The sequence below is a fragment of the Onychostruthus taczanowskii genome, unplaced genomic scaffold (genome assembly GCF_017590055.1).
Source record: "Onychostruthus taczanowskii isolate IOZ18803 unplaced genomic scaffold, ASM1759005v1 scaffold22, whole genome shotgun sequence".
Taxonomy (NCBI): Eukaryota; Metazoa; Chordata; class Aves; order Passeriformes; family Passeridae; genus Onychostruthus; species Onychostruthus taczanowskii.
The window spans coordinates 8,642,292-8,659,335 of record NW_024499462.1 but is presented as its reverse complement, the minus strand read 5'-3'; the positions used below and the strand labels follow the sequence as shown (position 1 = coordinate 8,659,335).

At 40.7% G+C, this 17,044-nt stretch overlaps 1 protein-coding gene across 1 annotated transcript in view; it reads left to right on the top strand.

Moving 5' to 3' along the window:
• LOC121336202 (putative threonine dehydratase) overlaps positions 1–16,650 on the top strand; it is a 32,067-nt gene extending 15,417 nt beyond the window's left edge. Inside the window, exons 6-12 of the mRNA XM_041405136.1 lie at positions 1,957–2,122; positions 2,566–2,662; positions 3,521–3,596; positions 4,236–4,361; positions 5,567–5,734; positions 6,047–6,104; positions 13,767–16,650. Coding sequence (XP_041261070.1) covers positions 1,957–2,122; positions 2,566–2,662; positions 3,521–3,596; positions 4,236–4,361; positions 5,567–5,734; positions 6,047–6,104; positions 13,767–13,865 — 790 coding nt within the window. The 3' untranslated portion in view covers positions 13,866–16,650. The remainder of the gene's footprint in view (positions 1–1,956; positions 2,123–2,565; positions 2,663–3,520; positions 3,597–4,235; positions 4,362–5,566; positions 5,735–6,046; positions 6,105–13,766) is intronic.
• Positions 16,651–17,044: the final 394 nt, after the last annotated feature.

The following is a 17,044-nucleotide window of genomic DNA, read 5'->3' as shown; positions in this document are numbered from 1 at the left end:
CTACAGGGGCTCAGGACCTCATTATAAATGCAATGTGACTATTGCCAATAACTCAGTACCTCTGTGAGGATATGAGAAACAGTCCTTTGTGAATCAGGGAGGAAAGAGTGCTGCAGATGGAACTACACACCTTCCAGCCTTGAGAACCCAGTTTTTTTCTTGTGTAACTGCATATCTAAGTGTTGATCAAACCTGATTATTTCTGATCTGGTTAGTCTGTTGCTCTATCCAACAGACTCACTTCTTTCCTAGGAGCAGATAGGAACAGAGCCCTCTAGCTGCTGCACCAAAACTTCATGGGAAAGCTAAAGCCTGACAGCCCATCTTTGATTGATGATGCATCACACATTGCAGAAGGCAGATATCCAAGTTTCTAGCTCTGGCTCCAAAATGCTTGTTTCAGTCTACAGTCTGCCCTCTTCCTTCATTTTGCCTCAATGGCATATGATACATTTTTTACTTTCAAAAAGAAAAAGTTATCAGTCACAATGCAAAGAAAATCACCCATTTTCTTATAAAAGCTGATGGCTGATCAGTAAACTGATGTTTCAACTGGATGTTAGCAAGGAAAACATGATGATCTGAAATATTGATTCAAATTGCTAACAACTGTCTGTGCTCAGAGCAGTCTCATTTGGACAGTTTTCAGTTGCTAGAGAGGCTTTATTCCTTCACTGAATATCCCAAGCCTTCACTCATTTTTGCAGGTCCCCTTGTACCCCATGTAACTATGGCAGGAGTAGCTCCACAAACTTGGATCTGAGTCTTATTTGAGAGTAAGTCTCCAGAATTGTTCAGGAGGCCAGTGATCTATTTTGTCACATATAAGGAGGAGGAGAGAGCTGCTTCAGTATCTTGATAAAGACAGTAAATACAAGCATTCAGTTACTCATTCCACTATGATTTCTTGCCTTTGTCTTTGGCTGTGCTGCAGGAGTGGAAGTTCATTAATCCAATCCTTTCTTATGTAGTTATATAGACCCTTGCCCTGAAGAATTTTCTGTGTCTTGATATATATGTGAGGTAACTTCTCAAGAGCCTTGGTCTCCTCCTTGCAGGAATTTTGTGCTCCTACACTGAACCTCTCTATGCCTGTCTAACAGGTACAGTAATAAAAACAGTTTCCCTGTACCCAAACATCCTTGGGTCAAGTAAATCAAGTACAGCCATTGGATCTACAGTTCTGTTTCCCAGAAAAAACAGAACGTACAGAGAGCTCATATTTATTTTCTTACATGTAGTTCTACATTTACATCATTGCTAACTTGTAAATAAAATGCAAACCAGCTTTTAGAAATAGATCCAAGTCAGTCATGCCTGTATAGTGGAGTTTTCTTCAATTTTTTGGTGCCGCTTGCCCCTATTATTTATACTACATTTGCCTTAAAGTATTTTACCAGTAAATATTTTGGCATGACTAAAATGCTTTGCTTAATGCAAAGGTATCAGATATTGGCTGTGGACTGTGGAAAGACAACTCTAGCAATCTCTTTGATATTTGTGAGGTTGAACACACTGCTTAAATCTCATGAAAATTTCCATTCATCACAAACACAAAATCCACTTATAAGTAAAGAGAGGATTTCTTTTTGAGGCTTTGCTTGTAGTTTAGACTGCAACATTTAAAATTTATAAAGCTGAAGGTAGTGATGGCAATGGAAATATGACTTCTCCCTGCCAGTTCTGTAAATCCCTAATAACAATGGGAGTTAAGTGCTCTTCATCTGAAGACTGAGGGGCTTGTCTATTGCTCAAGTTTTCTCCCAGTAGGCAGCAGCATACTGCGATCCACCTGATGGCACCGTCCTGCTGCATCACCTCCTCCCCTCATGTGCTGCTGATTTACTCCCACATTTATCTTTTTCTGCTGAACAATGTCTTGAAAGTAGTAGATGGAATTATTATTACTGCACTGAGAACTGTAACCTCTGCTGATCTGTGCCCTCCTTCCCCCAGGGAGGACAGTGCTGTGTACCTGTCAGGCCTGGGAACCGTGGGGCTGGAGATGTATGAGCAGGTGCCAAAGCTGGACGCCGTGATTTTCCCTGCAGGAGGCCACTGTGGCTTGCTGGCAGGGTCAGCTGCTGCACTCAAACACCTCAACCCAAATATTTCTGTAATTGTAAGTTGCCTTTCACCTATTAAGCATTGTGTTTGGGTGGCTTTCACCACAGCTATTTACAAAAGACACTGGTATCTAGTAACACTTGCAGAGACTGCCTGTGCTGGGGACAGGAACTATCTGATCCCATGGGCTTTGCCTCAGAGAAGACCCTGTAAGAACCAGGGAAGTTCCTGTCCCTTGGCTGGATTTAAGAGAAAAGTGTGGGAAGATTTTTCCTAAGCAAATAAAATCCAGTTCTGTGTTTTCAAATAAGTTCTTACTGGAAAAATTTGGTCCTAAGTAAGCCATGGAATAAGTTTAGTGGTAGCATGGTTGTTTTGCCACTTGAAATTAATTGCTAATTTGAAGAGGAACTTTCTGTAAATTTTGCTATCTACTTTGGTGGCATCTTCTGTTACAACTGGTTCAATTAAAAAAGTGACAACATCTCTCTTCCTTAGGGAGTTGAATCTGAAACTTTCCCAGTATTGCAACAGTCCTTAAAAGCTGGCCACCCAAATGATGACCAGGCCTGCAACAATCATCACTTCTATGGAGGTGAGAAAATGCAGTATTCTTTTGGAGGTAAAATAAAGGTTGTAACAAATTTCTCATACTATATTATTTTCTCATTATTTCAGTTCAAACATATTTTAAGGGAGTTCTTTGAAAAGTCAGCACTTAGTTCTAGCTAAGAGCAAATTCTGCCACATTTTCCCCCCCACCCTGATGGGGTAAGATGTTATTTCCAGTGTACATGAATACTTAGAAATATGCGAGTATTTGTCTGAACATTGTGCTCACACGCAGCATCAAACCAGTGAAGTCAGTGGGAAAGCTCTTGTGGAAAAGGCAGGAAAATGATGTAGCGCTTAAACATTTAGACACAGAACGAAAGTGTTTATAAATGGTAGAGTTGATTTGCTCAAAAAACCTCATCTGTTAAGCAATTTAAGAACATCCTGCTTGCCTGATGTTCAAATCTCTGGAAGTTTTGGATTAAATGGGAGTTTTGTAAGAAACTTCTAATTTATCTTGGTTTGCTCTGCCTGTGTCTGCACTCTTAGCCAGATGTCCTGCTGGAGCTAACAAGCCCAGTGCTGTGTTTGAGTCTCCTCTCCTTCAATCCTTATTGAGCAGTGAAAAGCACTGGGCTGCAGGGTCATTCTCACATTGCAACAATGCCAGTGAAGTATCAGAAGTTTCTTGAAGGGGTCCAAAATGGCAAAATCTTCTTGTGAGGTTTGGTGTTTCATTGCCAAACACATTTCTGTCACATGAAAAAATCAAGCAACTTAAGGTCATGTAACAGCAGTGTGCTGCACTCATTAAGGGTACAAACCAGCCAGGACTCCAAAAAATGTTGAATATGTCTAAAGCAGCCAACTTCATATTTTTGTCTTTTGAAATCTGCAGATGTGAGTGGAGTTTGCTTTGGCAGCAATTCTTTGCAGCTGACTGGGAAGCTTGTGGATAAAGTTGTTGCTGTGAGGTAGGTGAAGAAAAGCAGTGACATGAATAATACTGGATGCACATTGTTGTATATGAAAAATGCAATATGCAGACTGGGGCAGTGTGGGAATGGGGTACCCTTCCTTGCAAGAGGGGCACTGAAGACTTTGAACCCAGACCCATAAACCACAGAAATCACAGAATATCTCAAACTGAAAGAGATCCGTGAAGGATTATCAAGTCCAACTCTCAGCTTCTCACAGGACTACCTAAAACGAAGTTATATGACTAAAAGTATTGTCCAAACTCACCCTTCGGCCAAAATTTCACCTGCCACCACTATCTGGTCATGCTCTGGGTGTAAAACACCTTGTGTTCTACAACACCTGAACAACAGCCCTTGACAAACCTCTTCTAAATCTTCACAAAAAGGCCACATTTGTGGAATATACTTACTGCTAGGATTTAGGTAATATTTCTAGTAAACAAGCCATCCTGTCTTTCAGTTAATAATGAGTCTGAGATGTACATTCACCCCCAGCAGCACAGCATGCTGTAACACCACCTTGGGATCACATGTATCTGGGTGCATGGCAAGAACCCTGTTACCCATAAATGCATTATCTTCTGCTTTTGGGAGCTCTTTTGATTTGTTTTGACCCAAGTCTCTTGCTTTCAGGGAGGAGGACATCCTCATTTCAATGCTGAGACTGCTGGAGTATGAGCGAGCCACGGTTGATGCAGAAGGGGCCATTGGGCTTGCAGCACTGGTGGCAGGGAAGCTGCCTGAGTTGAAGGGTAAAAGGTACAGCAACTATTGCAAACAGGGAACTGTGGCAAAAGCATGGCACTGAGCACCTTTGTCCTCGGAAATGATGAAAATCTACTTGTTCCATGGGTGACCAGGCAGTTCCTGCTCCTGAACTGGCAAGGGGCTCGTTGGTGGCAGAAACTTCAGACTGACTGGACCAGTCACAGGTGGTAAGATTGTCCTGAACCGGACAAATGCCAGCCTGGAGACCTGACGCATCTCGTCCCTTTCCTTGATTCTCAGATATTTGGGGGAAGAGCAGCTACAGCTCCACGAGGCATCATTGCACCTGCCAGGACAGTGTCCTCCTCTTGTCAGCCTGTTGTCTCCTCTTGTTCCACTGGTGGAATCCAGCCCTGTCTGTGGTGGGACAGGAGCTGGGCTCTCTGCTGCAGTGACCCAGTGGCACCTGCCTCCCAGTCCTGAGAACTGTCCACACAGTCAGAGGGATTATCCTTGTGCTTAGTGTTCAATGTGTGGCCATGTGCTGCCTTGCCCCTCAGCTTGAGGACTCAGCACTTAAGTGGATTGAGCCTTGGCTCAGGCATAGTCCAGAATGTATTTAAACACACATGCCCTCAAGACAAAACAAAATTTCTAGTACACAGCATTGTACACTAAAATACTGCCGCGACAATTCTTCAGAAGAGGCTGACAGTACACACAGAGCAGCAACATATTTTAGTACAGCTACAATAAAAGGGAAAATGCAAAGAGGTTAGGTTTGACTCTGCAGAGAGAGATTTTCATAGACCAATCACGTGGCTCTTCACTTGCACTTCAAACATTTCTGCACTCATTTTTCAGGGTTTTGATGAATTTAATCAATGGTTACAGAAAGCCTTGAACATATATTTTGTCTGATCAGTAAGAGGCTGAAACTTAGGACTTCCAGGTGAGAATTATGTCAAATTCTTGAAACTTGAAATCTAGACCTACAGTCGTCCAGCTAATTATCTCTAACAACTCAAATCTACAGGAAATGTGAAAAGAAAACAACACTTCAGACCAACTAATGCAGCCAACTTCTAGGCCTCTCCTACCTGCTGACAATGGATGCTGAGGCAGGAGCCCTCTCATCTGTAATACTTATTGAGGGGAAGTTCTAGCAGGCTGATATTGGCACAGTCTTTATGATTTATATTTCCTTTACACAGGCAAGTGCTAATCAAAACTCTTCTTTTTCTGTCTGTTTTCAGAGTGGCAGTTGTTATATGCAGTGGAAACCTGGAATTACATTTGCTGCAACAGTGCATAGCTCGTGCCCTGACCCTGGATAACAGAGTGTGCAGATTTTCCCTTGTGATTTCTGACTGCCCAGGAGACATGTCAAAGCTACTGGAGATTTTGGCTCGGGAGGAAGCAAGGTAAATTAGACTAATGGTTGGGAAATATAATCAGAGACTAGCACAAAGATTATTAAAGATTAGGAAATGTTTCCAAACATCTCTGAAGCCAAGTCTGTAAGTAATTAATTAATTAAAGTTTTTTTTCTTGTTATATTGCAGAAAAGTTTTTTTCCTTCATTTTTTTTCCAATCTGAAAACACCTTTGTAGCATGTAGAATTGTGTTTAATTCAGAAAATAGAAAATATATTTACTCCCCAAACACTTTCAGAAACTGTTTTGCAATGACAGGGGATTGTTGTGATCTCTAATTTGTCCCTTATTTGATCTAGAGTTTTGGATATCAAACAAGAACGCACATTTGTGACATCTGAGCTCTTCACTGTCGAGGTAAGAGGAGATGCAATTCCAGTTTCTCTAATAGTACTGGCCTCTCCTGGTTTATTCTGTTTCCCTGTCTCTTTATGCCTATGTTGAAGAAGTCCAACAGGGTGTGCACAGTGTCAGAGATTGTTTCCTCTGTGTTATACAGCTTCTTGCCAAACACTCAGCAGGCATATAAATAACACAGGACCAGTTTTACTTGTTGTTGCAACACCCTGGTGAAGTACTTCAGGTGTTGTATTGCCCTGTTGCTGGTATGAACCCTCCTGAATGTGTGGCAGGTGCTGGAGGAGGTGAGCAAGCTGCAGCATCCATCCAGAACTTGAAGAGCCAGCTGTGTAGGCTGGCTGTAATTGTCTGACATGTTTGCCTCAAAGCAATGCAGAGAACACCCTTACTCTTAAGGAATCCTCGTTTTAAACTAGGGACTCAGTTTTGTTTCTTAGCCACCAAGAGCACAGAGGAAAGCCATTTGTCCTTTGTTTATTTATTCCTTTGAGTATTGGATGCAGAAATATTGAAGAAGTGTTACCAGCTAATGGTGTCTCTTAAAAGAACCATTTGTCTCATGGTGCATCTCTTATTTCAACTGGTTTGGCAAAGGTGTGGTCCTACTGATTTCATGCTATTGCTGTCCAGGTCCAACCTGACTTAGTTTGTGAAACCCCAGGTGGAAGTCAAATTAGAGATCTTTGCTAAGCAGGCTTATAATTGGGGTGCAGAAATGTTACTGGGTAAGCAAGTTCTTTGATTTTGGCCTTTAAATTTAATTTCCCGCCTGGATGCAAAAGCCTGCTCAATATTTTGACTTGCAGATTTAAAGAAGAGGCAGATGTACTGTGGTGTATTATATCATCAATACTCTCAAGTATCTAGGACTTAACCCACGTTGTTCTGCAGTGTGCCATAATGACAAGCCAGCTCACTGCTTTGGCTGGTTTGGAGATAGCATGACAGTCGCTGCATGAGGTGGATGAATCCCTCTGAGTGACTGACTTGGCTCTGGAAATGCTTTTCGCTGAAAGCTAGATTCAATAAAACCTGTCACTCTTATAAAGTTTTCAATGCCATTTTTGTGGAGTGACGCTTGTAGTTTTTACTAATGCTATTAAGCAAATCAAATGAAATCTACTGTCTTAGGTGTTTTGGGTTTTTTTGCTGTTTGTTTGTTTTGGTTTGTTTTTTTAGTTTTTAGTAAATACAGGCCCTGAATGAAAGCAATGCCATATACTGTTTATGCTGCCATATAGTCTGCACTTCAAACACAATGTAATTTCACTTCAAGAATCTGACAGTGTCGTGCAAAAGGGTTGAAGGGAGGAATTTGCATACCTGAATAATTTAATTGGATATTGAATTTGCATGATGGCTTTCAATCAGTCTGGGAGAGAGGCTATTGAATAATTAGATGTGGAGTACAAAGCAGTGACCCAGACGTACAGACCTCTGCAGGCAGCTCTAGCTGGCAATATCTAGAGAATTGTGAAGCTTTCTTTGAAAATGAAAGCATGTGTAATCAAAAAGGGTAAAATATAGAATTTACATATAAGCATCAAAATGAATTTGCTCTATCCAGGTACAAGAAAAAATACCTATTTTCAGAGTAAAGCTGATACCTGTGAGGGATATTTTGGTTTTTTGTTTGTCAAAGGAAAGAGCCAAAGACCTGTGTCATCAAAGTGTTTTATGCATTTGTTATATAAATAAGGCATGAATTTAAACCTGGGTCAAGAGCTAAAATTACCACCTTGTGCTGTACTGGCAGTAATAACAAGAAAGGTATTGCAGCTATACCCATTTCATTCTGACTTTAATGTGGACTTTTGACTGTGGATGTAGATTAGGTGTTTGCCAGAACAGAGCAACGAGCATAGATGCTGATTTGAAACTCTAAATCTGTCCTGTCAAGATTGTTGCCTCAGTATTTAATCATCCTTTTAGATGTACCCTTTTATTTCTAAACAAAAAGATAGAAACTTGGCTTCTAGTTGCTTATCAGGATGACAGAGCTGCTTTGGTTGGGTTTTTTTTTAATTCTAGTGACATGCCTTTCTGGGTTACTGTTTGTTCATCTGTGTGCACTCACACTTGGAACACTCTGTGGGAAGATCCTTGCTGATAGTCTGATTTCATGAAAAAGTAAGGACTTTCTAAAATGAAATTTTATGTTCAAACTACACTTCGGAAAAAAAAAAAAAAGCCCCAACTTTTGGAACATTTTACTGGCAAAAATAAGAGATGTTTTTCTTTACTAAAAAAAAAAAAAAATACATCTATATTAGAGTAAGAAGTGGTGCAGAGGATTAGCTGCTTGTGTTCTATGGAATGTTATGGGAATTTCTTTAGGGTTCTGCCTGCCCATACCTCCAGTATAGATCCTCTTCCCTTCTGACTCATTCTGGATTTCTTTCTCACAGAGGACTACACCCTAATTCAGTCTTACCTGACTGGTTAGGAAACTACTTCCAAAGTCCCTATATTGAAATAGATAACTCCTAGCAAATCAGACAAATTACCAGTCTGGTAGGCTTCACATTTTACACCTATGGAGGTTAGATGCCTGGGAATATCTAGACAGAAAAAAAGATCTGAGCTAATGAAATCATCTGATATCACCAGTTAACTGGATACAGGTATCTAAAGGACTACCCAATTCATGGGAGGAAGCTACAACTTGCTTCTGTGGACTTTCTCTGTTCTCCATCAGTAATATTCCTCAGAGTCAATTAGGACAATTTATCATTTAAATTGCTTCCATATGTAAACCTCCTTAAAACCATTTAAGTCCCTTTAATTTCATATTACTATTGGCTCAGAAAGAAGTCAATGAGCAAAATCAATAAGCAACTTCATAAAGTAGGGACATTATTTGCTATGAAGTAGATCAGCATCTTGCCTGCTAAATTAGTGTATCATTTTTGGACTCAGTCAATCTAGTTGAAAAAAATTTCCTTGAGCTCATCAATTTTCTAGAAAGTCTTCTCACCACTGAAACAACAGCATAATCAAACTGGCAGGTCCAGGAGGGTTCTGTAAGGTCTTGGATTTCCCCAGCAGCTGTTCGGTGGGTGCCAGTGCTCCCTCTGAGCTCCCTCCTGTCTGGCATTATTGGTTGTCTGGTCTGTTCACTTCAGAACTCTTGGGAGCTTCAGTGTGCTGTGGTTTTGAAGAACTTGGAAAAGAGTGGCTGTAAAAAGAACATCCACAGCACTACTTTTCCCCCCGTCTGTGCACAAAAATGCTAAATCATAAATCAAATATTTCCTTTTCAGTAACATTACACATTCTCCCAGTGGTGCTGAAACTCCTGGCTTTGTGTGGTATAGTGCCTGTTTTTCTCATACAGTTCATTCACCTCAGGCCAGAACTCAATACATTATTTTAGTCTGCTCTGGTCAATTTGAATAAATTCATTTGCGCCAACTTGCATTCTGTAAAGGATGGAAGGGAATATTTTGGGTTAGAGTCCCCAGTTGCCAACATATTGCCTGTTAATGCCCTGTGAAGCAAATACATAGGAGCAGGCAGCTGTACAGCTAAGATGTGCAGAAGGATGCTGCCATTCCCAAAGCATTTCCTGCAAGACCCTGGGCAAGGCTCTGTTTGCATGTTCCATTCCCCAGCTGCAAAGCGGAGACACTGGGAGTGGGAAGATCAACACTCCATTTCTTCTGAGGCCCTCCAGAAGAATTCTGTCACGTTCTTTGATGGCATTCCACTGTGGAATGCCAGACTGTGGCACAGGGCAGCCTGGCCCAGCTGGAGAATGAGAGGCTGGCCCTGGGGAGGGTCTGAGTGCTCCTGCTGGGTTATTACCTGCCTTACGTAATGTGGCTGCAGCTTGTTCCTGCTCGTGCTCACCCACCTGAATGCCCCAATTGCCAAAAGATAAGGCTCAGGTTGCACAACCACTGACAGCTGCTGCACTCTTTCTCAAGCATTCCATTGCTCTGACCATGGGGACAATCTAGCAGCTGATCCCCAAACCATCAACTGAGCTGCTGTTACCAAATAATCTGTAATGTGAAGCAATCTGCACTGGGTGTTTACCAAATAATTCAGAAAATTGCCCAGTTGCTGATTTTTTTTTCTAAAGAAACCCTTTTTTCTAAATACAGAACAGAAACCAGTGTATATAAATCAAGTTTTCACTCTTAACTCCAATTTGACTTTCATGCAAACAAACCTATAATGTTGCTAAATGTGGTGTTTCATGAATAGTAAGTTATGCAAAAAGACAGCTTAAGATGATTAATATGATTTCTAGAATTAAAAAGCAGGATACAAAGGTTCAATGGATGATTCACAGACATAAAGAACTGCACTAGTTATTTAGGATTAGGTTTACATGGAGCCTGGAAAAGCACAAAAGACTGAAATCTCTTGATTCAGCAGTACTACACACATTTCCTCTGCTCTCTAACATTGGCTGAGCATGTCCACCCACTATTTTTATTTGCACACACAGCCTACAGATAGTAGGCATCAGGGAGCTGAGAGTCATGTCAAACTCATTTTCAAAATCTAGAAAAATATGATGTAAAATGCAAAATGCCTCCACTATGAGATTTTGCAGTTAAAAGAGAGTAGAGGTGCCCACCCTATTCAGAACAGAACTTTGCAAATTTCTTTCTTTTGTGAAGTTATGAAATTTCATCTCTTTGAAGTCAGTTTAATTCCTAAGAGTATTTGGATTTATGCATCTGGATTTTGGTGTTGCACAGCAATAACTTGTAATCAATTTTTTCCTTTAATATTTTTTAGCCTTTGTCCTGCTTCCTCAATAATTTCCAGTCATTAAATAACACCACAAGCCATCAATATTCAGTGAAATCCCTTCTGTCTTTAATTTTAACTTGTAGGCCTGCTCTGAAAAAAACTTACAGGCTGACTGAACCCTTTGGCTGAAATGTATCTTTAGATTACGTGTCACAGGGAATGGAACTTTAGGTACAGTAAAAGATCTGTTGTTTTAATGGTCTTACTGGGCCAGACAATTATTTAATTAATTAATCAATTAATCCAGCAAAGATATGATATGCAGGAGAGAAATTAATAAAATGCACTCTGTTGTTGGTGGTTTTGTGAGGTTTTTGATACACAGAAAAGAAAGGTGTGCTGTGGCCAGCTGGCCCCACAGCCAATAAGAGCTCTGCAGGTTCAAAAATCCCATGTATAGTTCTGAGGGCTTATCAGTAGGAAATAAGTTTAAGGTAAAATTTCCTCTACCTTGTCTGGTGTACAGGAAAGATCAGGCAATAGGTTCTGTTATTTATTCTTAAATAAGACCATTTTGGGGCACTTACTCTTAGCTCATCGATAGCTGTGCAACCTCCTATAGCGAGTGGTACTGGGATGCTTTTGCATCCCACAGGAAATGTAACCTCATAAACTCCCTGTGAATGTGAGGGCTGCTCTGTTGGACACCTGTAAATTAGATGTGCCAGGTGAAGCAAGCAAGAGAGAGAGCTTGTGAAAGTGTAACTGCAGTGTAAATTGGCTTAATCTAAGCAAGAAAGTAAAGTCTTGCCTTCCTTGCTGCTGAGATCTGTAGCTGCCCTGAGGTGTTGTGTGATTCTCTCTGCACTCCTGCTGGGACCAAATGTTCTCTGTTCCTTTCTTTGACAACTGTGAAAAATCAGGTGAATTTCTGGGGTTGTTTTTTATCACAGCTGTTGCTGTTAGTACTTTTATGATACACCGCAGCATAGTATCTCCCTTATCAGCTGCTGGCTGTTGTGCACATTTAGAACAAAATGACAGTGTTTATCCAACCTGCTCACAAGCTCTCTGGCTCCAGTCTAGGGAGGCCTGCCTTCTTTCCATCATGAGCAGAAAGGAAAGGGCAGAGAGGATAATTAGCCATAAATCAAAATGCTTCCCCATGCTGCTGCCAGGGCAGAGCAACAGCTTGCTACCGGACATTCAAGGCTGAATCTGTCACATCCAGACTGGTTCCAGGAGCAGCAATTGATTTACTCAGGACAAAACGGGCATGATTGCATTTACATGAGGAAAAATCTTACTTTTTTAATTACAGACTCCGTGTGTGTGTCCCCTTGAAGATATCATTGCAAAGCTTTAGGGATTTTACATGAACCAGGGAATGGATCATGGGTGTTTGGTACATTGGCGCTCACAGATACTTTTCCCAGTCATTGTGTTCTCTCTCCTTTCCTCATTTTTACTTGTCCTCTATGACTGTCCTTTTCTTGAGATTAAATCCCACTTTTTTGAAGAAGAAAGAAATTATCATCTAATTTGCATTCCAAAGAACCAAACAAATAGAACTATGTGCAGCACAAGAGGCAAAGAATTACAAGACCAGATCAGAATTGTGGCTTATTTCATGATGGGTATTTGGGAAGCTGTAGCCAGTTTTCTAATTAAGTGAGCTATGGCTATTTAGATTAACTTGGAGTGTTAGTGTTTTATATTTTCATTCAACAGTTTTGCTAAAGGTTTATTATAATTTTAAGACAGTTCCAGAAAACATTGTTCCGAAGTTCTTATTTAGAAATATCCTTGTAAACAAATTAGAGTATTTTTTGCCTAGTTGCTTTCTAAAAGGGATGCAGCTCTGATAGGAACATTTTGACAGGGCATGTCTGGAGTAGCCCACCATCAGGTTATCATAGCTCGTTGTTTCTCTGCTCTCTGTAGATTTTCCTTCTACAATGAACTCACTGTAGCCACTGTGACTCATCTTGTGTCCTTTCCTTGCTAGATTTCCACGTTTCTGTGAGGTCTTTTCCCCATGTGGCACTTTCAACTTCAGTGATTATTCCAGCAGGACTAGCAGTAATGGAAGTTAGGAGTTTCAAATTATGAAGTATAATTTTCCTTCTGTGCCTTTACTTTGATGCCTCTTCTTTGCTAGTGCCCAGGCTTTCGAGTGATGGGGCAGAGATATGAGTATGCAAAAAAGAGAGATTATAGAAAAATTGAAAAAATGCCACTGAAGTTATTTTCTTTAGTGGCTGTATGACAGGATTTCAGTAGTACCTGTGGAGGCAAGTGAAGAATTAAAAAAAAACGATCAAGATTGTGTTTGCCCAAGTTGTTTTATTTAGCAGCAGAACAACCATAAAAGAAAACTAGATGTGATGCAATAAACAAGCAAAAAAACAAAATTAAGCAAGAAGGTGTGTGAGAAATGAAACCAGGCAAAATACTGCAGAGATGATAAAGAGCTGGGGGATAACTCCATAACAGACAAGAGAAGGAGAACACAAAAAGCTTGAAGGATGGAGGTACTGGAACAAACCCTGCCAGAAATACAGAAATGTGATGAGGTAAGAGTCAGAGGTGGGTGAGCAATGCCACGCACAGGGAAAGGAAAAGAGGAGCTGCTAACAGATGTCTTCAGGGAGGCCAAGAGCAGAGAGGTACCTTGCCGAAGAGCCAGCAGAGGATCAGCCTGTCTTCTTTAAACTTTGAAGGCAATAAAGTAGGGTTTTGGAAAGTTTTATGGTCATGCAGATGGGCTGGAAGAGCCCCAGATGTCTGCAATGTCAGTTCTCTTACCTGCATAGACAGCGGATGTGACAGCCAGAGTTTTTATTTTGAACTGATTGTTTTTATGAGTGTATTTTAGGTTTAAGTTGGAAATGCCTTTGTCTGAGATTGCTGCCATGCCATCAGGAATGGTCCTAATTCTTTTTCCAGGTGATCTGCACTGTGGAGACCAGAGACAAGATCCACACAGCCCAGCTGAGGAATGCGCTCTTGGAACGCTACCCCACAGTTGCCTGGACTGAGCGGTGATGGGCACGGGGTGGGGCACGAGGGCCTCTGACAAGGACTCTGCAGAGCCCCAGCCTTGAGGCTTTCACAGCAAATATTATCTTTCAAAGCTGAACAGTTAGCAAATAGTTTCAGGATATTGATTTCCTGCTCAAAATGTAGTAAATATCTTTGGGGGAAAAAAAAAGCTCAACTCAGAACGTTAGTTTAGCTAAGGGAAGCTCTTAGTCTCTGCTGGTGTTGGAATTCCTCAATTCATTATCAGCTGGCTGCCTGGATTTTAGCTAGTTTGTAGAACCCAGTGATATTCCATAAACAGGGAGAAGGCATTTCTCTTTACATCTGAATGTAGACCTCTCAAAGGTCTTCTGATTTTGATGCCCATTGTTGAAGTAATGCAGCTCCTTCTGCTGGACCTAGCCACATTACAAGTAGAGAAATTTTCTGTTTCCAAGCCGGAAGCAGTTTTCTGTTTGCTAAATCTGCTTCAGAAGGTGTGTGGGGTTGAACATGACTATGTTCTGATCTTTGCTACCACGTGAGGAAAAATTATGCTAATAGAAGGTGATTTAAACACAGACAGAAAACCCCTTGGAAGATAAAAGCCAATATAATTTTTTTTTTTCCCAAGGGAAAATGATCCTATTTGCAAAATCAAATTCAAAAATATTTTGCAGAAATTGAAAAAAAGTATTGAGTATGATTAGAACCCATAAATGGAACACAAATATATTTCTTCCCTCTGCTTTTGGAGACTCGGTATAAAAAGTTGCAACTGGCTTGTGTTTCTATGTAAAAAGGGGTCTCACTACTCATGTGAATTTTGTAAATAGCATTCCACTGATTATCTTAGTCTGTCTAAAACAGGCTCTATCCATCTCACCTGACAGATTGAGTACACTGTTAATAGTGACATATATTTAAAGACCACGTGTTAATAGCCAAAGGCAGTGCTGGGAGAAGAGGAAGCCGAAGTCTTAGGCACATGGCTAATGCAATTAACAAAGAACACATTGACCTAAATACCATTTTTATCACTGCAGGCAGAGACCAACCAATAATATAACAGAGTGGGATGGCAAGAAATATAAGAGAAGTTCAGACCCTCTTCCAAATGTGCACACCACAGAGTTGTGCCTTTTCATTGGGGCAGAATTTAACTTTAGCTCTGGAAGACCTTACAGCACCTTCCAGTACCTAAAGAGGGCACACAGGAAAGCTGCACGGGACAAGGGGCAAAGGCTTTAAAGTGAAAGGGGACAGATTTACATTAGGTATTAGGAGGAAATGTGAGGCTCTGGCATGGGTTGCCCAAAAAAATGATGGATGTCCCATCCCTGGAAGGATTCAAGGCCATGTTGGCTGGGGCTTTGAGCATATGGTCTAGTGAACAGAACTCCATGACAGGGAGGTTGGAACTAAATGGTCTTTGAGGTATCTTCCAACCCAAACCATTCTGTGGTTCCATGATCCATCTCTCTGTGTAGCTTATACAGGCAAGATGGGATGAGAAGGGCAGCATTGTGGCTGTCTGTAGTTGAATTTTTCTAAGAAATAATCTGTTTGCTCCTTCTTGTTGTAGTTCACAAGGGAGCAGGAGTACAGAGTCTTACAAATGGTGGACAAAAAATAGAAGTTTACAGGTTTGGTCTGTTTCTGGAAGGACCGTATTGGTTTGCACATGGAACTAAAAGTTATTGATGCCCCAATGGTTAGTTTTGTTCCCTTCTTGCCATCCAGAATGATGGGTATAGGCTTTGGTCCTGTAAATCACAGCTGTGTCTTTTCAGACACAACTCTTTTCTCCACTGTCAGGAGAGTTTAAAAATCTGCATGGAAATAGATGACAGAGTCCCTATTACATACTTGCTACTTCCATTGGAATGAGAAATGAACCACATCATCAAAGAGCAGATTTGGGGATGAAAACCAGCTATTGGTAAGGGTCTAACTACCCTCTCATGTGTTTTGGCAAAAGTCTCAGGAAATTTTGAGAATGTCTCAGGTACCTATATGAGAAGAAAATGGAGTTTTATAACCAAAGCTCTCAGTAGTGGTGAACAGGTCCTGCTGTATGGGTATTTGGTTTAAAATTTTGTATTATCCTGGCCTTTGTTGTTTTAGAAGCTCAGTGCATTAACAGCTTCTTTCCTAATCAGTGGGAAGTGCATTTAGCAAGTCTTCACAAATCTGGGGCAAGAAGATGCAGCAGATTGAGCAACCAAAAATCAATGCACTTGAAATCACTATACGATTTTGGAAATGTGTTTGGGTTGGGGGGAAGGAAGATGATGTCCAGAAGGTGCTTAAAATGTCAAACATGATATTTGCAGTTTGGTTTTATTTTTATTAATTATAAACATAGTTTTAAAGTGTAAATCACTCTGCAGTAATGAACACTTTCTATGTCAATATAATAATACCAGAGGTGTTTTACATTCTATATTGCCTTTATTGAAGTCTCACTGGCTTAAAAGAAAAAATTAAGATCTTCCAAGGGGAAAAAACCCTCAAAATGAGACATTTAAATGAATGTATGCTTGGAAAGAATAATTAAATACCTGTGCTGCTAACCTTTTCCTTTTTTAATTATGAAATATAATAAGATCTATGGCATTTCAAAGATCTAATAATGTGGTTTTGAATGCTTTATTTAAAGAAGTATTTTTATATAGAGTGTTCTTATGTACCTTGAAAAAAACTTTAATGATTATTTTAAAATTTCACTAATGGTTAAATCAGCAAAACATAAATCTAAGCATGTATTTATTTGAAAAATAATTAAAATTCTGCTATGCCACCTCAACAATGAAAGATTCATCATTCTCTCGTGTGATAGTGACAGCAGCCTCACTTTAAAAAATCAGAGTTAATATTTTTCTTTTATCTGTCATTGACATTGGCTCAAAATCCACATCATTCATGTGAGGGGGGAGCTGCCAGGGAGGAGAAAGCAGCGGGGCAGGATGGCTGCTCTGGCCCTGTGTGGTTGCAGGGAACACTCCTGGCTGCTCCCCAGCATGGTGGGAGTCAGCCTGGACCCTGCTCCGTGCAGCCTGGACCCTGCTCAGTGCAGCCTGGACTCTGTTCATTCCAGCCTGGCACTGTTCATTCCAGCCTGGGCCCTGCTCAGTGCAGCCTGGACTCTGTTCATTCCAGCCTGGACTCTGTTCATTCCAGCCTGGCACTGTTCATTCCAG